The 22,493-nt window shown below is 36.8% G+C and overlaps 1 protein-coding gene across 1 annotated transcript in view; it reads right to left on the minus strand.

Annotated features, from left to right (window-relative positions):
- The window catches only part of GLCCI1 (glucocorticoid induced 1), a 107,875-nt gene that overhangs the window by 20,481 nt on the left and 64,901 nt on the right, over positions 1-22,493 (minus strand). Inside the window, exons 4-5 of the mRNA XM_032402062.1 lie at positions 12,189-12,305; positions 7,193-7,345 (exon numbers count right to left, since the gene is read on the minus strand). Coding sequence (XP_032257953.1) covers positions 7,193-7,345; positions 12,189-12,305 — 270 coding nt within the window. The remainder of the gene's footprint in view (positions 1-7,192; positions 7,346-12,188; positions 12,306-22,493) is intronic.

Consider the following 22,493-nt stretch of genomic DNA (forward strand, 5'->3'; position numbering starts at 1 on the left):
CCCAGAAGATCAGTGAGAACAGCCAGCCAAGACCAAGTTTACCGATCAATGAGAACGGCAGAACTCCAGCGCTAGGGGAATACTGCACATAGAATCCATGGCTTTTTTACCATGATTCTTTAGTCTTTCAAAGTTAATTTTTTTTTTAACTTTTTTTTTTTGAATTTTTCTTTTTCCCTTTTTCAACCAACATCTTATCAATCCTTTTTTTAAAAAACATTTTTATTTTTCATTTTTAGAGTCATATTCTATCCCTTCATAGTAGTTACCCTTATTTTTGGCATATATATATATATATATATATATATATATATATATATATATATAAGTTGTTCTCTTTAAAATTTTGAGATACAGTTTCTTTTTTTTTTTTTTTAAAGATTTTATTTACTTATTTGACAGAGAGAGACACAGTGAGAGAGGGAACACAAGCAGGGGGAGCAGGAGAGGGAGAAGCAGGCTTCCCGCGGAGCAAGGAGCCTGATGCGGGGCTCGATCCCAGGACCCTGGGATCATGACCCGAGCTGGAGGCAGACACTCAATGACTGAGCCAACCAGGCACCCCAAGATACAGTTTCTTCTAACAGATCAAAATATACTCTAAATCTCTAGTGTAAGGCTTTGTTCTAGTCTCCTGCCTGATCACATTCTCTCCTTTTTTTTTTTTAAATCCTCTTCTTTCTTTTTTCAAACAACTTCTTATCAATTCCTTTCATAAAATTTTTTATAATTTTCATCTTTACAGTCATATTTCATCCCTTCGTCATATCAACCCTTATTTTTGTACATATGTAAGTTTTTCTTTCTTTAAAATTTTGGGAGGCACTTTCTTCTAACAGACCAAAATACACCCAAAATCTAGTGTGTGGCACTGATCTATGTACCAGCCTGATCATATCTGATCATATTCTGTTTTTGTTTGCTTTTATCTTTTTCTTTTTTCTTTCTTTCCCTTTCTTTTCCCCCGGCTTCAGGTCTTTTCTGATTTGTTTAGAGTATATTTTCTGGGGACGTTCTTACCCTGTTAGCATTTTGTTCTCTCATTCATCTATTCTCCTCTGGATAAAATGAAAAGACGGAAAAAATCACCTCAACAAAAAGAACAAGAGGTAGTACCGACTGCCAGGGACCTACTCAATACAGACTTTAGTACGATGTCGGATCTAGAGTTCAGAATCATGACTTTAAAGATACTAGCTCGGCTTGAAAAAAGCATGGAAGTTATTAAAGAAACCCTTTCTGGAGAAATAAAAGACCTAAAATCTAACCAAGTCGAAATCAAAAAGGCTATTAATGAGGTGCAATCAAAAATGGGGGCGCTAACTGCTAGGATAAATGAGGCAGAAGAGAGAATCAGTGATATAGAAGACCAAATGATGGAAAATAAAGAAGCTGAGAAAAAGAGAGATAAACAACTACTGGATCACGAGGGCAGAATTCAAGAGATAAGCAATACCATAAGACGAAACAATATTAGAATAACTGGGCTCCCAGAAGAAGAAGAAAGAGAGAGAGGGGCAGAAGGTATATTGGAGCAAATTATAGCAGAGAACTTCCCTAATTTGGGGAAGGAAACAGGCATCAAAATCCAGGAGGCACAGAGAGCCCCTTCAAAATCAATAAAAATAGGCCAACACCCCAACATCTAATAGTAAAACTTACGAGTCTCAGAGACAAAGAGAAAATCCTGAAAGCAGCTCAGGAGAAGAGATATGTAACCTATACTGGTAGAAACATTAGACTGGCAACAGACGTATCCACAGAGACCTGGCAGGCCAGAAAGGACTGGCATGATATATTCAGAGCACTAAACGAGAAAAATATGCAGCCAAGAATACTAGATCCAGCTAGGCTGTCATTGAAAATAGAAGGAGAGATAAAAAGCTTCCAGGACAAACAAAAACTAAAGGAATTTGCAAACACGAAACCAGCCCTACAAGAAATCTTGAAAGGGGTCCTCTAAGCAAAGAGAGAGCCTAAAAGCAACATAGACCAGAAAGGAACACAGACAATATACAGTAACAGTCACCTTACAGGCAATGCAATGGCACTAAATTCCTATCTTTCCATAGTTACCCTGAATGTAAATGGGTTAACTGCCCCAATCAAAAGACACAGGCTATCAGATTGGATTAAAAAACAAGACCCATCGATATGCTGTCTGCAAGAGACTCATTTTAGACCCAAAGACACCCCCAGATTGAAGGTGAGGGGGTGGAAAACCATTTACCATGCTAATGGACACCAAAAGAAAGCTGGGCTGGCAATCCTTATATCAGACAAATTAGATTTTAAACCAAAGACTGTAATAAGAGATGAGGAAGGACACTATATCCTCCTTAAAGGGTCCATCCAACAAGAAGATCTAACAATTGTAAATACCTATGCCCCTAACATGGGAGCAGCCAATTATATAAGGCAATTAATAACAAAAGCAAAGAAACACATCGACAACGATACAATAATAGTGGGGGACTTTAACACCCCCCTCACTGAAATGGACAGATCATCTAAGCAAAAGATCAACATGGAAATAAAGACTTTAAATGACACACTGGACCAAATGGACTTCATAGATATATTCAGAACATTCCATCCCAAAGCAATGGAATAAACATTCTTCTCTAGTGCCCATGGAACATTCTCCAGAATAGATCACATCCTAGGTCACAAATCAGGTCTCAACCAGTACCAAAAGATTAGGGTCATTCCCTGCATATTTTCAGACCACAATGCTTTGAAACTAGAACTCAATCACAAGAGGAAAGTCAGAAAGAACTCAAATACATGGAGGCTAAAGAGCATCCTACTAAAGAATGAATGGGTCAACCAGGAAATTAAAGAAGAATTTAAAAAATTCATGGAAACCAATGAAAATGAAAACACAACTGTTCAAAATCTTTGGGATGCAGCAAAGGCAGTCCTAAGAGGAAAGTATATAGCAATACAAGCCTTTCTCAAGAAACAAGAAAGGTCTCAAATACACAACCTAACCCTATACCTAAAGGAGCTAGAGAAAAAACAGCAAATAAAGCCTAAAGCCAGCAGGAGAAGAGAAATAATAAAGATCAGAGCAGAAATCAATGAAATAGAAACCAAAAGAACAGTAGAACAGATCAACAAAACTAGGAGCTGGTTCTTTGAAAGAATTAACAAGATTGATAAACCCCTGGCCAGACTTATCAAAAAGAAAAGAGAAATGACCCAAATCAACAAAATCATGAATGAAAGAGGAGAAATCACAACCAACACCAAAGAATACAAACAATTATAAGAACATAGTATGAGCAACTCTATGCCAGCAAATTAGATAACCTGGAAGAAATGGATGCATTCCTAGAGATGTATCAACTACCAAAACTGAACCAGGAAGAAATAGAAAACCTGAACAGACCTATAACCACTAAGGAAATTGAAGCAGTCATCAAAAATCTCCCAAAACACAAAAGCCCAGGGCCAGATGGCTTCCCAGGGGAATTCTACCAAACATTTCAAGAAGAATTAATACCTATTCTTCTGAAACTGTTCCAAAAAATAGAAATGGAAGGAAAACTTCCAAACTCATTTTATGAGGCCACCATTACCTTGATCCCAAAACCAGACAAAGACCCCCTCAAAAAGGAGAATTACAGACCAATATCCCTGATGAACGTGGATGCAAAAATTCTCACCAAAATACTAGCCAATAGGATACAACAGTACATTAAAAGGATTATTCACCACGACCAAGTGGGATTTATCCCTGGGCTGCAAGGTTGGTTCAACATCCGCAAATCAATCAACGTGATACAATACATTAACAAAAGAAAGAACAAGAATCATATGATCCTCTCAATAGATGCAGAAAAAGCATCTGACAAAGTACAGCATCCTTTCTTGATCAAAACTCTTCAGAGTATAGGGATAGAGGGTACGTATCTCAATATCATAAAAGCCATCTATGAAAAACCCACAGCGAATATCATTCTCAATGGGAAAAACTGAGAGCTTAACCCCTAAGGTCAGGAATGTGGCAGGGATGTCCACTATCACCACTGCTATTCAACATAGTATTAGAAGTCCTAGCCACAGCAATCAGACAACAAAAAGAAATAAAAGGCATCCAAATCGGCAAAGAAGAAGTCAAACTCTCACTCTTTGCAGACGATATGATACTTTATGTGAAAAACCCAAAAGACTCTACCCCAAAACTGCTAGAACTCATACAGGAATTCAGTAAAGTGGCAGGATATAAAATCAATGCACAGAAATCAGTGGCATTCTTATACACCAACAACAAGACAGAAGAAAGAGAAATTAAGGAGTCGATCCCATTTACAATTGCACCCAAAACCATAAGATACCTAGGAATAAATCTAACCAAAGAGGCAAAGGATCTGTACTCAGAAAACTATAAAATACTCATGAAAGAAATTGAGGAAGACACAAAGAAATGGAAAAACATTCCATGCTCATGGATTGGAAGAACAAATATCGTGAAATTGTCAATGCTACCTAGAGCAATCTACACATTCAATGCAATCCCCATCAAAATACCATCCACTTTTTTCAAAGAAATGGAACAAATAATCCTAAAATTTGTATGGAACCGGAAAAGACCCCGCATAGCCAGGGGAATGTTGAAAAAGAAAAGTAAAGCTGGCGGCATCACAATTCCTGACTTAGGCTCTATTACAAAGCTGTCATCATCAAGACAGTACGGTACTGGCACAAAGTATCTGAAACTGTTCCAAAAAATAGAAATGGAAGTACTGTCTTGATGATGACAGCTTTGTAATAGATCAAGGGAACAGAATAGAGAGCCCAGAAATGGACCCTCAACTCTATGGTCAACTAATCTTTGACAAAGCAGGAAAGAATGTCTAATGGAAAAAAGACAGTCTCTTCAACAAATGGTGTTGGGAAAACTGGACCATTTCCTTACACCACGCACAAAAATAGACTCCAAATGGTTGAAAGACCTAAATGTGAGACAGGAATCCATCAAAATACTAAAGGAGAACACAGGCAGCAACCTCTTCGACCTCAGCCACAGCAACTTCTTCCTAGAAACATCGCCAAAGGCAAGGGAAGCAAGGGCAAAAATGAACTATTGGGACTTCAAGATAAAAAGCTTTTGCACAGCAAAAGAAACAGTCAACAAAACCAAAAGACAACCAACAGAATGGGAGAAGATATTTGCAAATGACATATCAGATAAAGGGCTAGTATCCAAAATCTATAAAGAACTTATCAAACTCAACACCCAAAGAACAAAGAATCCAATCAAGAAATGGGCAGAAGACATGAACAGACATTTTTCCAAAGAAGACATCCAAATGGCCAACAGACACATGAAAAAGTGCTCAACATTGCTCGGCATCAGGGAAATCCAAATCAAACCCTCAATGAGATACCACCTCACACCAGTCAGAATGGCTAAAATTAACAAGTCAGGAAAAGACAGATGTTGGCGGGGATGCGGAGAAAGGGGAACCCCCCTACACTGTTGGTGGGAATGCAAGCTGGTGCAACCACTCTGGAAAACAGTATGGAGGTTCCTCAAAAAGTTGAAAATAGAGCTACCATATGATCCAGCAATTGCACTACTGGGTATTTACCCCAAAGATACAAATGTAGGGATCCAAAGGGGTACGTGCACCCCGATGTTTATAGTAGCAATGTCCACAATAGCCAAACTGTGGAAAGAGCCAAGATGTCCATCAATAGATGAATGGATAAAAAAGATATGGTATATATATACAATGGAATATTATGCAGCCATCAAAAGGAATGAGATCTCGCCATTTGCAACGACGTGGATAGAACTGGAGGGTGTTATGCTGAGCGAAATAAGTCAATCAGAGAAAGACATGTATCATATGACCTCACTGATATGAGGAATTCTTAATCTCAGGAAACAAACTGAGGGTTGCTGGAGTGGGGGGTGGGGTGGGAGGGATGGGGTGGCTGGGTGATAGACATTGGGGAGGTATGTGCTATGGTGAGTGCTGTGAATTGTGCAAGACTGTTGAATCACAGATCTGTACCTCTGAAACAAATAATGCAATATGTTAAGAAAAAAAAAAAGAAGAAGATAGCAGGAGGGGAAAAATGAAGGGGGGGAAATCGGAGGGGGAGATGAACCATGAGAGATGATGGACTCTGAAAAACAAACTGAGGGTTCTAGAGGGGAGGAGGGTGGGAGGATGGGTTAGCCTGGTGATGGGTATTAAAGAGGGCATGTTCTGCATGAAGCACGGGGTGTTATGCACCAACAATGAATCATGGAACACTACATCAAAAACTAATGATGTAATGTATGGTGATTAACATAACAATAAAAAATTTTTTAAAAAAAGAAGATATACAAATGGCCAACAGCACACAGAAGATGCTTAACATCATTAGCCTTCAGGAAATGCATAGCTACACCATGAGAAGATACCCACACCCAATAGGATGTCTATAATAAAAAAGAATTGCAAGTATGGGTGACGATGGGAGAAACTGGAACCTTCATACAAGTAAATGGTGTAGTTCAGACACTCTGGAAAACAATCTGGCAGTTTCTCAAAAGGTTAAACAAAGAGCTACCAAGCCAGCCATTCCACAACTAGGTATATACCCAAGAGAAAGGAAAACATGTGCGCATGAAATCTTGTATATGAATTTCATAGCAGCATTATTCATAATAGCCAAAAAGTAGGAACAAGACCATGTTCATCAACTGATGACTAGCTAAATAAAATTCACACACTGACTATTTGACAATAAAAAGGAACGAAGTACTGATAAGTGTTACAACATGGGTAAACCTCAAAAACATTATGTTAAATGAAAAAAGTCAGTTACAAAAGGCCATGTATTGCATAATTCCATTTATACGAAATGTCTAGAACGGGCAAAGCTGTAGACAGAGAAAGTAGGATTAGTAGTTGTCTACAGCTGGGGGCACTGGAAGGAAATGAGGGATGATTACTAAAGGATCAGAGTTTCTTTCTGGGGTGATGAAAATGCTGTAAAATTGATTGTGGTGATGGTTGCACAACTGTGAATATACAAAAAAAAAACCACTGAGTTGTACACTTCACATGGGTAAATTGATGGTATGTGAATTATAGCTAATAAAGCTGTTACCAAAAAAAGGACTTTTAAGACAGTTCTAAATATTAAAGAAAAAAAAGGATTCAAACATTGCACATAACCTTACCTTGGACACTTCCTCCTTCCCATTATTTTCTTTAATGAATACCTTTTCTAATTCAGGACTTATTCCTTCTACATTGCAGGGCACACGTGAAACGGATGATTTTGGCACTGATATATTTGACAGCGGCATAGGGACTGATCTTGATCCAGTAGCCTACAAAACATAAGATAAGGTGGTGTCAAATTATTTGTGGCCAAAAAATCAAGAAATCAAGAACTAAAGAGCACGGTAAATCTGAAAATGGAAACTCAAATGAGTGGAATTATTTCAACATTTCAAATACAATTTATAAATTCAGATTCACATACAGAAATTTAGGTTCTAAAGTAAGGAAGGTAAAAACTCTAGAGTCAAAATAATCCTTTAAGGTGAAGTGTAAAAGGTATAATGGCATAACATATACACTATTTCATTAGGACAGCAGACAGACTCTTCTGCACTGTTTCTTTTTCCATTTGCTGTTTTTACTGAAAAAGCATAGTTGAAATCCTGTCAGTTAAGTGGATCATGTGGCTTTACTGGACAGCTCTATGTGTGTGTTTAAAAGATTTGTTTCCTTCACTGTTACAATTACCTTCTAGTATTTTTAATTTCCATTTTGAAAACCTTATGGATTATTAAATAATGTGGCAACAATACATCATTTTCAGTTCAATGACACTCACTTAACAACTTTAAGGTTGTTTTCAAAAGTCTTTTGGAGAAGTTCTCAAGAATTAACCACCTCTCACGGTTGTCACAGACAGTACCAAAAAGTATAAGATAAGCCCTTTAAAAATTTTTTTTAAGATTTTATTTTTTTTTAAAGATTTTATTTATTTATTTGACAGAGACACACAGCGAGAGAGGGAACACAAGCAGGGGGAGTGGGAGAGGGAGAAGCAGGCTCCCCACTGAGCAGGGAGCCTGATGTGGGCTCGATCCCAGGACCCTGGGACCATGACCTGAGCCAAAGGCAGACGCTTAACGACTGAGCCACTCAGGCGCCCCTAAGATTTTATTTATTTGACAGAGAGAGAGAGAGTGCACAAGCAGGTGGTGTAGCAGGCAGAGGGAGAAGCAGGCTCCCTGCCGAGCAGGGAGCCTGATGGGGGGCTCAATCCCAGGACCCCAGGATCATGACCCGAGCCGAAGGCAGCCACTTAACTGACCGAGCCACCCAGGGGCCCAAGATCAGTCTTTAAAAAAAAAAAAAATCCAGTATAGTTAACATACAGTATTATATTAGTTTCAGGTGTATAATAGAGTGATTCAACAATTCTATACATAACTCAGTGCTCATCATGGTAAGTGTACTCTTCATCCCCACACCTACTTCAGGTACCCCCCCACCTCCCCTCCGGTAACCGTCTGTTCTTTAGAGTTTAGAGTAAGATAAGCCTTTTGATGCTCAAGAAACTTCTACCACAGAAAGGAAATAAGGAAAACAAAGATGAACAAGGTAAAAATAAAAATAATACATGTTCTCTATCTTACTCGGAATGATTAAAGTTGATCCGTAGGATTCATAATGAGGTGGACTGCTAAGCACTGATTAACACATGAATAATATTTCCTGTACTCAGGGCTGTGCTTCTGCCATCTGTGAACCGCTGCCTGCTAATGTCCTTTGTTATTGATGCACGAGATTTTTTCATATTGAAGTTGTACCTCTTTGTCATACATGTGCTGCTTACTTTAGTATCAGATATCTTTCAGTACTTTTATTGTTTTTCATTTTTAAATATTTAACCTATCATGATTTATTTTTGTGTATGGTGTGAAGTAGTATGTTTTTTGCCACCCAGTAATCAAACTGCCAACATTTATGATTCTATATTTGATTTCCTTATGGATTTCTATATTTGATTTGATTCTGATTTCATTTCCTTAACAGATATTCCCTATACAGAGCTTCACTTTAATTGCTATTTTATAGTACATGTTGGTATCTTATAGGAAAAACCTTTTCAAATTTTTTCTATTAATTGGCATTAGTTTTCCATAGGACCTTTGAGAACAACTTTTCAAGTAACAAAACAAGTCCTTCTAAATTTCTGTTGGAACTCAATCTGTACATTAATTTCGGGTAAATTGCTATTTAAAAAATACTGAGTCTTCCCTTCCCATACATGAATGTGTTGGGACTTCCCATTTAGGTCTTGGTTTTGTATTTCATATCCTCAATAAAGTCTTATAATTTGCATATTTATTTTATGTCAAATTCTAGGCATTGTATATATTTTTCTTACATACGTGTTTGAGAACTGTAACATAACAAGTTACATATATTTGGTGTCTGTCCTGGTTCTTGACACACATTTCCCAAAATTCTTCTAATTTCCTGAGTGATAGGTATGCTAGGGGCATCTTTTGGGTTCCCGTATTTGGTTTCTCACCCTGGAACTGGACAGAGCTCCTAAATCCCTTGGAATTTCCTGGGTGAGAGAAGGAACAGTCTTCTATTCTAATGAGGTGACTCTTGAGGGGCTCCTGGATAGCTTCTAGTCAACAGAAAGATCAAGCCATGATTATAAGCTTGGAACTTCCAGCCCCACACATCCTCTGGAGGGGGCAGAAGGGCTGGAGATGGAGTTAATAATGGATCATGCCAATGTGATGAAGCCTTCATAAAAATCTCTAAACTATGGGTTCAGAGAACTTCCAGGTTGGTGAACACGTATCCACATGCCAAAAGAGTGGCACGCCCCGACTCCAGGGAGGCAGAAGCCCCTGCACTTGAGACCTCTCCAGACCTTGCCCTATGTACCTCTTTATCAAACTGTTCGTCTGCATCCTTTATTATATCCCTTATAATAAAAGAGTACACATAAGTGATTCCCTGAGTTCTGTGAGCCATCTAACAAATTACTGAACCTGAAGTGGTTGTTGGGAATTACTTTTTTATAGCCAGATGGTCAGAAGTACAGATGACAATCTGGGACTTGTGACTGGCATCTTAAGGGGGGAGGGTGGGCAGTCTTGTAGGGCTGAGCCCTTAAACTGTGGGGTCTGTGCCAACTCCGAGTAGTTAGTGTTATATTGAATTGTAAGACACTCAGCTGGTGTCTGGAGAGTTGGCAAATGGTATGGGAAAACCTCCCACACATGTGGTGTTAGAAGTATTCTAAGTAGAGGGTACAGTGGTTTACCTTCATTCATATAAGAGAAACTACTGATTTTTATGTTTATATTTAATCGTTTAAGTTCTCAGTTTTTTCTTTTTGTTATGAAAAATTATAATCATAAGCATAATTAAATGCTATACCATAATGAACTCTCATGTGCACATCATCCAGCTTCAAAAATTACCAACATCTGCCAATCTTGTTTCATCAAGTATCCCTTTTCTTCTGTTCTTAGATAATTTTAAAGCACATTCTAGACTTCATACTTCGCCTACAAATATTTCAGTATGTATGGCAGATAATTATTTTTATACCTAACCACAATGTCAAAAATTCAATGTAAATTAGGAACACCTGCCTAAGTCTTTTTTGTTAAATCAGCAAGTCAATAGATCTTCTATAAATGCACTGGGCTCTTACAGAAAAGGTGCATGAAATAAACAGAGTAAGAATAAAATATATTATTTCTACCAGATAAGAAAAAAATCATACTTTGTCTCTATAATATTGCCTTTTTGAGAATTTAACATAATGAATCATACACTATGTAGACTTTTGCTTCTGACTTCTTTCACTTAGCGTGATGTTTTTGAGATTCAACCGTGTTCTCATAAGTATCAGTAGTTCCTTCCTTTTTACTGCTGAGTAGTATTGCATGGATATTATGAAATGTTGTTTTATCCATTCACCAGCTAATAGATATTTGTTTCCATTTTTTGACTCTTATAAATAATGCCTCCATGAACACTGATGTAAAAGTCTTAGTATGGATATATGTTTTTATTTCTCATGCCTAGATATCAAAGAGTGGAATTTGGGGGCTCTATAGTCAGTGTATGTGTGTTTAACTTTTTAGGAAAATGCCAAACTGTTTTCCAAAGTGGTGGTACCATTTTGTGTTCCCATTAGCAATGAATGTCTGTTCTAGTTGATCCACATCCTCACCAACACTTGGTACTGGCTATCCTATTGGTTTCGATGGTTTAGTTCATTCACTTTGATTTTCTAAATATAATCATATCATATACAGATAATGAAAGCTGTTTCTTTTTCTTACTGCTCTGTCCAGAGCCTCTAAACCACTAGCAAGTAATATCAGTAATTATGGGCATCTATGACTTGATTTTTATTTTAACAGAAATGCTTCCAGTATTTTATTGTTAGGATCTCACTACACTTGCAGTAAGTCACATTAGGAAGTATCCTATTTTTAGTTAATAAGGTTTTATCACATAAGAATACTGAGTTTTTATCAAATATTATTCAGCGTCTACTTTGACCTTCTGATGCAGTTAACTAAACTAACACCTTTCTTAATGCTGAATCATCCATATGTTTCTGAATCACCCTGTTTACATTTGTTTTGATTCACTACTTGGGTTTCTTTTTCTATACTACTGTATTTGATTTACTAAAATTTATATCAATATTTTAAGTGAATTTGGTCTAGAACAGCATTTCCCAAACTTATTCCATGGAAGTACATGTTCCTGGGGTGGGGGGAGTTGGGGGATCCCCAACAGAACTCTAATCCTCAATTTCTTCTTATGTAAAATAGGGGTAAATATAGATAAAGAGATATAGATGGCTTAAGGTACTATTAGGAAGATTAAATGAGATAATGCCCATAGTTGCTTAATAAGTGAATGAGCTAGGATTTTAGTATCAATCATCCTTGAGGTGACTACACTCTGTTAGGTCTATTATTAAAAGAAAATTATGTATATGGAGGGGTGAAAAAACTTCTTGCAACAATTTAACCAGTAGTAGTAATTTAGTAGAGCTAGGGATTTATATTATTAATTTTTTAATCCTAAAATAATGGATCCCCCCTTTATAATGAACCCTTTAAAAGGAATTATTCAAATGTGGACAAGAAATTAGCCTACCTGAGTGTGATTGATTGTTACATGGTTGCCATGAAGAGGTGACTGACGATCTTTCTCCTTACCGTGCCGACTACTCTGTTTACTACGTTGTAGTTGCTGCCTCAGTTTGGCAATCTGCTTTGGGGAGAGGGGAGGAGAAATAAGATGAGAACAAAAGTGAATACCAGTTTTTAAGTACTTCTTATTTTAATTTTTGGATACTAATAAATCATTTTTTTCCTCATAGGTTTCAAAAAGAGATAATATTTCACTGCAAAGATTTATTCTTCCAAGTTTCTAGGATTAAAACTATCGAAAATAAGAGGTACAGACTTCCAGTTATACAACAAATAAGTCGTAGGGATGTAAAGTACAGCATAGGGAATACAGTCAATAATATTGTAATAACTATGTTTGGTGACAGAAGGTAACTAGACTTGTGGTAGTAACCATTTCAAAATGTATATAAATGTTGAATCCCTTATGTTGTCCAACTGAAACTAATATGTCAACTATACTTCAATAAAAAATAGGCTATAAAAATGCTTCACTTGTACAGTTAAAATAGTGTTTTGGGAAACATGTAGACTAAATTTTTCCACATTATTTCAGATTTTACCTTTGTACACCATGAATATCTTCTTCTTTAAACACTTTTTATAAGGCAAAAAACCAGTATTTTGGATGCCAATTGATTAAAGTCAAAGCCAATACATTAATACAGAGACCACATTAGTTTCTAAGTTCCCATCTTAGCTTATCAATTACTAAGCACTTCAAAATTGTAAACAGTATTAGCAACTCACTAGTATTGAATATCTTACTGTATGTTACTCTTTAGTCACTCAACTTTTATTTTACTTTCCAGTTTTATGGAGATATAATTTTGACATACAGTATTGTGGAAGTTTAAAGTTACTGAACATGTTGATTTCATACCTGTATATACTGCAAAATGATGCCACCATAGCATTAGTTAATACCTCTACCCCGTCCCATAATTACCATTTCTTTTTTTGTGGTGAGAACAGTTGAAATTTACTCTTTTAGCAGCTTTTAAATATACAATACAGTATTATTAAGTATAATCAAAATGCTATACATTAGATCCATAAAACTTATTCATCTTATAACTGGAAGTGTGTATCTTTTGACCAACCCCAATTTCCTCTACCCTCCCGCTCCTGGTAGCCACCACCATCACCACTCTACTGTTTCTATGAGTTCAACCTTTTTAGAACCCACATACAAGTGATATCATACAATATTTGTCTTTCTCTTAGCCTAATGCCTTCAAGGTTGATCCTTGTTGTTATAAATGGCAGGATATCCTTCTTCCTCATGGCTGAATAACATTACAGTGGAGATATACACACACACATATACACTACATCTTCTTTATCCATTCGTCTGTTGATGGACATTTGCTATAATCATAACTTAGAGTGTATTCTCCTAAATGGAATGGTAACACTCCCAGGTTTATGAGAAAAGTCATTATTGCAATATGGCTTGGAATTCATTAAACTACTGGGTATTTACCAAAACAAAAAACAAAAAACAAAAAAACCCACACACACACACACACACAAAAACAAACAACAATGCTAATTCAAAGGGATATATGCACCCCTATGTTTATAGTAGCAGTATTTACAATAGCAAAACTATGGAAGCAGCCCCAGGGTCTGTTGACAGATGAATGGATAAAGACAATGTGGTATATATACACAGTGGAATATTATTCAGCCATAAAAACGAATGAAGTCTTGCCATTTGCAAAAAATGGATGGAGCTAGAGAGTATAATGCTGAAATAAGTCAGAGAAAGACAAATACCATACGATCTCACTCATATGTGGAATTTAAGAAACAAAACAAAGGAAAAAAGAGACAAAGACAAACCAAGAAATAGACTCTTAACTATAAAGAACAAACTGATGGTTACCAGAGAGGAGGTGGGCGGGGGATGGGGAAAGCAGGGGATGGGATTAAAGAGTACAGTTATCATGATGAAAAAAATAATTAAAAAAAAAACAAGATTACATATGCAATCAAATGGTGCAGTTAAGGGTCTGCTGAATTGAAAACTGTGCCCATTTCTGGTTTGGAGAAATGGCCCCCACACAAAGTCCCTTGGAATCACCTGGGAAATTAAAAACAACAAAACAAAACAAAACAAAAACAACAACAACAAAAAACCCCAAACTCACAAAGTCCTGACCAACGCAGATCCCTGTACCTGTCCCAGACTGATTTTTGTGGTTCTATATAGTCTCTATGCATCAGCATTTGGGAGCCCTTGGTCCAGAGTGTTTGAGGTTATAAAATTGCAACCACCAGACCCATCTCCAACTGTGTATAGCCTAGGATGCCAATAGTTAGCAGACAGAGATTCTATCATGCCACCGCAGCACTGTAGGACACCTTCCTTAGAATTTATCGGAGCAGAATAAATTTTCTCAAAATTAAATAAAAGCTCAAAACTGGAACGTAAGTATTGCCAGAAGGTACACTTCTAACAGAAATAACTTATATTGAACACCAACCTGGCTGGAACTCAAAAAAAAAAAAAAAAACTAATATATTTTAGATGATGTATAATCTGCTTCAAATATGCCAGACCAGGAGTAAAATATTCCTGAGCATTTTATAAGGGACTAATTGGCAATTTGGGGGAAGTTATTTAATATTGGCATTATTTTCTTTGCAGAAAAGATGACACTCATCAACTAACAGTTATTCCTTGAACACCTATAGTGAGCCCAGTTTTATATTACCTACTTAGGCAAAGTGTAAACACAAGTAAAGTCTGTAAAATACATTGATTTCCGCAAGGACATAAAGCAAAAATACAATGTATTTTAGTATTAGCTAAATACTTACCTTGGATAACCATGGCAATAAAAAGCAAAACAGACAGTTGCTACTAAAGCCTATAAATGCTCAAGAGGAAAAGTATATAGGTTGCTAGAAAACTCATTTTTTATCTATGGCAAATAGAAGACAAACAGCATGGAAGGAAATAAAGCACCTAAACAACGGAATGGTTTACATTCTTTCTTTTATATTAAGATCCTTAGGTTCCTTCAGTTGTTGTTTTTTGGGGTTTGTTATTTTATTTTTTTTTTTAGATTCCTTCAGTTTCTTAAAAGCTCTTTGTAGCTTATGGACCTCTCATACAATGTTGTTGCAAAGATATACAAGTAAGATGATCTATGTTAATATTTGTGTTCCCTGCTCTCTGTTGAAATGACATAATTTTTTTCTAGAGAACATTAATTTTCATGAGAAAAGGAATCAAAATTAGTAGGTGATCATTATAAATCAGGACAGATTATTCTCTATGATAAAAAATAAATAGGATTTCAAATTGTACAAGTCATTTAATTAGGATAGAGGTATAAAATTAAGTGTTTTCTGAATATTAATGATGTTTCAGTGCTGTTTCAAAACTGGCAAGAGCTTGTACAGAACAGCCCATAATGCCTAGAGATTAATCAAGGCAATTTGTAATTTTTCATTTTAAAAATAATCTTCAAAAATAAATAAACAAAAATAATCTGAGAATGATCAATTCAAATCACTCTGTTTTTTTAAAGGCCTTGAACCATCAAAGTAAGCCAGAGAAGTTTTTGTTCTTAACAGCCTTAACAAATCCCTGAAAACAAAAAGCATCCATCATGGTATACACCTTACTTTGCCTGGAATACCCAGTTCAACTATGCAACCTTATAGTTTTCACATAACATTGTTCATCTCTGAAATATTACATAGCTACGTTGTTTTCAATTCAGTAGAGATTAGGGTAAGTGGGAGCCCATCTTCCTAAACATATATACTCAGATTACAAATTTTAGTCAAGAACTATGTAAAATGAAAGCAGGACACCGTAAGTCCTCCTTTGCTTCGGAACAAGGTGGTCCCTGTGCTGCTTACAACCACATTCAGAAGAGGGGCAGGCCTACATAACAACGGCAAACACTCTCATCTTCCATACTTTTGTTTAGAATGTCCCTTCTCTTTTTCCTATGATGCTCAAGAGCCCACGGCCATCTGAAGCCAGTGGAGAGTTGACTTTAGAACCAGTGGAAAGTAGACACAAAGTTGTCTCTGGGAGGAAGAGGCAGAAGGGCAATACTCCTGCCCCACACACATACACACAACCCGTCCCACCTCATCCACAGCTCTGAAGCTCTGCCCAAGACAGCCTCTGTAGGCCCACATTCTATCACATTGCACAGAAGCTCCTTGTCCTCACTTCAGGGGATCTACCCACCCCAGTCACTAAGATGAAATGCCCACACAACCTTCATTTACAAAGGGAACATTAAGCTTTACTGACTTGATTTTTTAAACTAAACTATAGATATATCTAACTTTGTGTTTCTAAATACTCATTAGCTACTCTGTGGCCTTAGAAAAAAAAATTAAGAATGGATCTTGAGGGTATTCTCCTAAGTAAAATAAATCAGCCGAAGAAAAATACTGTTTGATCTCACTTATATGTAGAATCTTAAAAAAAAAATTCATAGAAACAAAGAGCAGATTGGTGGTCGCCACAGATGGGATGGGGGACAGGATATGGGCAATAGTGGTCAAAGGGTACAAATTTCCAGTTACAAGATGAGGAAGTTCTGGAATGTAATGTACAGCATGGTGACTACAGTTAATACTGTACAGCAATTTGAAAGTTGCTAGGGGAATAGATCTTAAAAGTTCTCACTACACACAAAAAAACTGTAATTATGTGAGGTGACAGATGTGTTAACTAAGCTTATGGTCAAATCAGTACACTGTATACCTTAAACTTACACAATGTTATATGTCAATTATAGCTCAACGAAGCCGAAAGAAAAAAATATTAAGAGGGAAGGAGAGAGGAAACTCTTTAAACATGAAAGGGGTTTCAAGCACATGAGCTCCAAGGTTTAAAAAAGCCAGGGAATAAGTGACCCTGGGTCACAAAGAAGAAATAATAAGTGTAGAGAGAAGAATTAGCATAAATACAAAGAACTGACTAAAACATCTGTGAAACTAGATGAAGAAAAATCAGAGACTGGCCCCACTTAAAATCTGAGAACTAGGAATACATTTTATTGTGAATATTTGGAAACCTAATTAACATCGTGCCCATTCATTTGCTATTTCTGTCCTGTTAGTTTCCCCCACTATTGTTAAAATTTAAAAACAAAATAAAACAAAACTCAGCCTCAAAGACTGGTTGAGTACCTTCGCCTCAGATACTGAAAGGAAGAGAAAGATTTCTCACAATGGATTCCACTCCAGAGTAGGCCAGGGAAATGAGAAATCTTAACTTAAAAGGACTAAGAGCTAGCAGTAGGAAAGGAAGCAGGGTCCTGGGGCTTTGGGAAGAGAAGGAAAAAAAAAAAATGAGAAGAGAGCTAGTTTAAAACCAGGAAGGAGGCACTATGCCACTTTTATGTAAATTACCTCATTCATTTTTTAATAAAAGCATATGAAATAGGTACTATTATCTTCCCCATTTTATAGGTGAGGGAAACTGGGGTAGAAGGTTAAAAAGCTTACTAAAAGTCACACAGTTAAGTGCTGAAACAAATACTTGAACTTAGGAAGCAGAATTCCAGAGTCTGCTCTCCTAAGCATTATTCTCTACTGTCTAAAGAAACAAGTTAATAACTTACGGGGAGACAACAAAATCTTAGAAAAATTTGACAACTGCTAAACTAACAACAACAACAAAAAAACCCTGAAACAGCTATAAAAGATATTAACCCAGCATTTTTTCCGAAAATAAGTTTGAGAAGTCATGAATTTCAAGCTGTCGTTCCCTTTTATATGAAAAAAAAGGAATATGTGACAAACTTTAGTGTTTATAAAGATCAAGTGTCTCAAAACAAAGGTTCTGCAGTCCAAAAACAAATTTAACATATCCCTTGTCAGTGTTCAAAGGAATTTAACATGCAATAGTGCCTAATCTAACACCAAAAATAAAAATTTAGAACTTCTTATAATTGCTCCATAAATACAAATAATTAGAGTTATTTTGCTGTTTTTTTAAAGTGCCAATAGGCAAACCCTAATGAACTAATTGCTATTCATTCAGCCCCATGAAATGAACACAGGCACATGCAGGCACAAACATCCATAAAGAAAGAACACAGATACATGCAAGCACATATACATGCAGAGGTCACCTGCATGCACATCAACCCTTGCATGCCCACAGACAGACATACCCTACTCACCATGTGCATGCACACATAAACCTGCTAACCCAGGAACAGAGGGAGATACTCCCACATACAAATTCATCCCCACAGATACAGCTAGCTTTGGGACTTTTATACATGTAAGTTTTAATACAGAATTATGTTTACAGCCACCAATAAGGCATATTTGTTGAGAGGCATGTAAATAACACCACCAGACTAACATTTAAAAAACATTTAGTTCACAAACCTGCTTGATCCCATGAAGTTATTATATTTACTTTACAGATGATGACACATTATCAAAAATAAAATACCTTACCCAATGTAATGTAACACAGCTAATAAGTGGCAGACCCAGTCCTCTAGCCTTTAATTTATAACCTCTTTCTATTACCTACCAATGCGGCTGGAAGTAATTCTATGTTAATGTTCAACTGCAAGTAATTACCAGTCACTGTGTATTAGCTCATAATCTCAACCACTTTGCAAAGTAACTTCCTTTCTTAATGTTGAAGATATTGCAAGATGTGAAACTGAAATAAAGATGAACAAAAATTTGATGAAGCCGTTAACATACTAACCTACTGATCAGCGTCTATTTTTTTGACAAGCAGTTTGTATGACCTTAAAAATTCTTCCTATTGGAGCCAATTTTAAATAATGAAAAGATTATAAAACATCTTTCTAATTCAATTTAATATGGATTTATACAGACTTTATTAGATAAATATTTGTATTTTTTAAAAGTTTATCACATAATTCCTTTGAGTTCAAAGGGATAATCAAAATTCTTCAGACTGTTGTCTTTTAGGTCCAGAGAAAATACTATTGCAATTATTTCCCCTTGGTATAATATGATAAAAAATTTTAATACCAAAAATTAACAAAACGTTAGGGCAGAAGGTATATAAGGAAACTTCTATTTTGCTTACTTAAAAAAGGAAGACCACATCAATAATATGTATTTATCACAGTTTGATCAGATGTGAGAAATATCCCTAATCATTTCACTTACTGCTCTAGATGGTTCCATCTAAGAAAAACTATCTTACTAATGAAAGAAAAGCTTACTGGTGAGATAAGGAAGCAACCCATGCTTTTTCCTTATTTCCACTGAAGACTTAAGAATGGCAAACCCCTTTTTCAATTTATCTCTATGAAAATCAGAGATAGTAAAAAAGAAAAATCAAAACAACAATACAACAGTATTATTTATGTTCTTTCTTGGAATGTCACCCTCTGGGATAAAGAGCAGGTTTGCTAACTGCTTACTATAAAAATAGTGGATTCCCCCAAGCTCTGTATTCCTCTCCTATAATGTGACCTACTATATGTGCATGAATCCATTTGGGCTCTCCCCACCACCCCATGGGACTTGATTCAGGGGAAATAAGGCAAACTTGATAGTCCTGATACTTGCTGTGCTGGGAATAACAAAGTCCATTGTCTCTAATTCAGGCATTTCATGCCTTCTGCCAGCATCCATGAAATAGTAAAAGACTAATTTATTACACTGTAAGTAGGAAAAAGTAAAACCCAAGACCTGAGAGGGAATACTTCTCAAATGAAGAAAAAGGAATTTTTTTTTAAGATTTTATTTATTTGAGAGAGAAAGAGAGTAAGAGAGAGAGCACAAGAGGGGGTAGGGTCAGAGAGAGAAGCAGATTCCCCGCTGAGCAGGGAGCCTGATGTGGAACTCGATCCCGGGACTCCAGGATCATGACCTGAGCCGAAGGCAGTCGCTTAACCAACTGAGCCACCCAGGCACCCAGAGAAAGGAATTTTAAGAAACAACTTGGAAAGATCGATTTATGTTCCCTACAGATAAGGGGACATGATGGACTGGTATCTGACTTCTACTCTAGATACTGAATGTATGAGAGTTTACCAGGATCCATTTAGGAAATCTGAGTGAAGAGTTGTGCAGAGTTGTCTTTGGTTCTACGTAAGAGGGCCGCCTAGAGGAGTGAACTGACTCAACAGCTGAGAAACTGAATGTTATTTCTATGATTCTAGAGGCTAAGGACGGAGTAAGGGACTTACAAACCCAGAAAGACAGAACAGTAGGGAAGAGATGTATAGCAACAAGGGATCTCCAGAGACTCCATGAAATTACTCTCAAACAAAGTCAGTTTTAAAAATCTGTCAAGCCCAGGGGACGTAAAGACATCTTATAATATATATAAACCAGTCAAGGAGCCACATTTCTATTCCCCTTACCTCCCTCTCGCTCCGGAGCTCTAACTCCAGAGGAGTGAGGAAGAAGGTGAGCAAGAAACAGAAGGGAAGGTTCCCTGATCACTTCACCGAGGAAGTCACCCAACCACAGGAGGCCCTAACTAGGACAAGGGGAGTAGCTAGAACCATAAAAGCTGCTGGAATTTGACTATTTTAAGAAACTAGAAAGCATGCTCGCTCAAAGGGACCACAGGGGTGTAAGAGTGATCAGATTCTAGTTTTGCACCATGGGCAGGAGATGAACTTCTCTCACTCAATAAGGACAGTGGGAGTTAACATAAAGTCCTTTGTGATTATTCCTTAAGGTCTTAGTTGTTTTTCTCAATGTGTAATTAAGTTCTTTAAGAAGTAGACTGTATCTATTGTTTCTTTTGAAATTCGAGATCCTTCACACGCTATTGGGCATACAGTCTTACTCATTTGATGTTATTCCATCAACAAATCAGTGCTACTGAATGCTGATGATATATGCTAAACCGTATCTTCAAGATTTACCTTTCTTCTCTTTTACTCTACTAAACATACAAATGAAGTACCATAAAAAGCGATGTTAATTAAACCCTTATCATTTACTTACAGACTCCTTAAATTCTAGTTATGCTTTATAAATTAACTTTAAATTGTGTTTTATAAGCAGGGAACCACATTTCTAACAGGTGGAAAAGTGCATTTGCACATTTGCTTAGTTGGGCTGACAACCGTCCAGCGAACATAACTCAAAGGAGGAAAAGTAGTCTTTTCATAAAGGAAAATGCCTCACTTGGATTAGCTTCCTTAACATGAACCAACCCACAAGTTCATGTATAGTGGTATCAGTTATAATTTCTGACAAATGCATTGATAATCTGCCATTTCTTTCCTAATTGCAAGAAAGTGTGAGTGTGTGTCCTTGATCTACAATTCCATTACACTATACCTAGGGGGGTAATTTTTTCTTTGTCTTATTTATCCTCCTTGAAACTGGTGGGCTTTTTCAATTGCTCTCCAAATATAGCAAACTTTCAACCTTTAAAAAATTTCTCTTTCCCGATGCTTACAAAATATTCTCACCTCCTGGAACCCTTAACCCAGTCTATATTCCATGTTTCTTAACTTCTCTTTCATGTTTTCAACCTCTTTATCTTTTTGTTCTATATTCTAGAAGATCTGCTCTTCCAGACTGGCAACTCTCACTTGAGAGTTCTGATTCACTAATTGTCTCTTCTGTTACGTGAATTTAATCTACCAAACAGTTTTTTGTTTTTAATTTCTTCAGTTTTTGTTATTTACAAGATTTGTCATCAGTCCTTTATCATTCTGCCTGTTCTTGTTTATTCCTTATTGCCAGTTACCACTTCATTTGAAATTCTTCTTTTTCTAAGATTTTATTTATTTATTTGACAGAGAGAAAGAGCACAAGCAGGGGGAGTGGCAGAGGGAGAAGCAGGCTCCCCTCTGAGCAGGGAGCCCGATGTGGGACTCAATCCCAGGACCCTGAGATCATGACCTGAGCCGAAGGCAGACGCTTAACTGACTGAGCCACCCAGGTGCCCCTCATTTGAAATTCTTACACATTCTTATACTTAAGTGCTTTTTTTGAGATTGTGTTCTTAGTCTTATTTCCTTGGATGTAAATGATCCTATTTGATGTATCTGCTGTCTCTTGTGGTAACAGATTTCCTCACATGTCCTAAAATACTTGCCTGCAAACACACCTTATGTGGAAGTTTTATCCTTTGTGAGCTCTTTCCTGCCATGTTGTTTCATGGTTGCTCACACTATCCCTCTGGAGTTGCACAGATCCAGAGCAGGTCTTAAATTAGAAAGACTGGGGCTTTGGTTCCACATGGGTAGAGCTCTATTCCAGATGCCACATGCACACACAACATATGGTTACTATTTCCATTTTTGCA

Source organism: Phoca vitulina, unplaced genomic scaffold (genome assembly GCF_004348235.1).
Source record: "Phoca vitulina isolate PV1807 unplaced genomic scaffold, GSC_HSeal_1.0 scaffold4, whole genome shotgun sequence".
Classification (NCBI taxonomy): domain Eukaryota; kingdom Metazoa; phylum Chordata; class Mammalia; order Carnivora; family Phocidae; genus Phoca; species Phoca vitulina.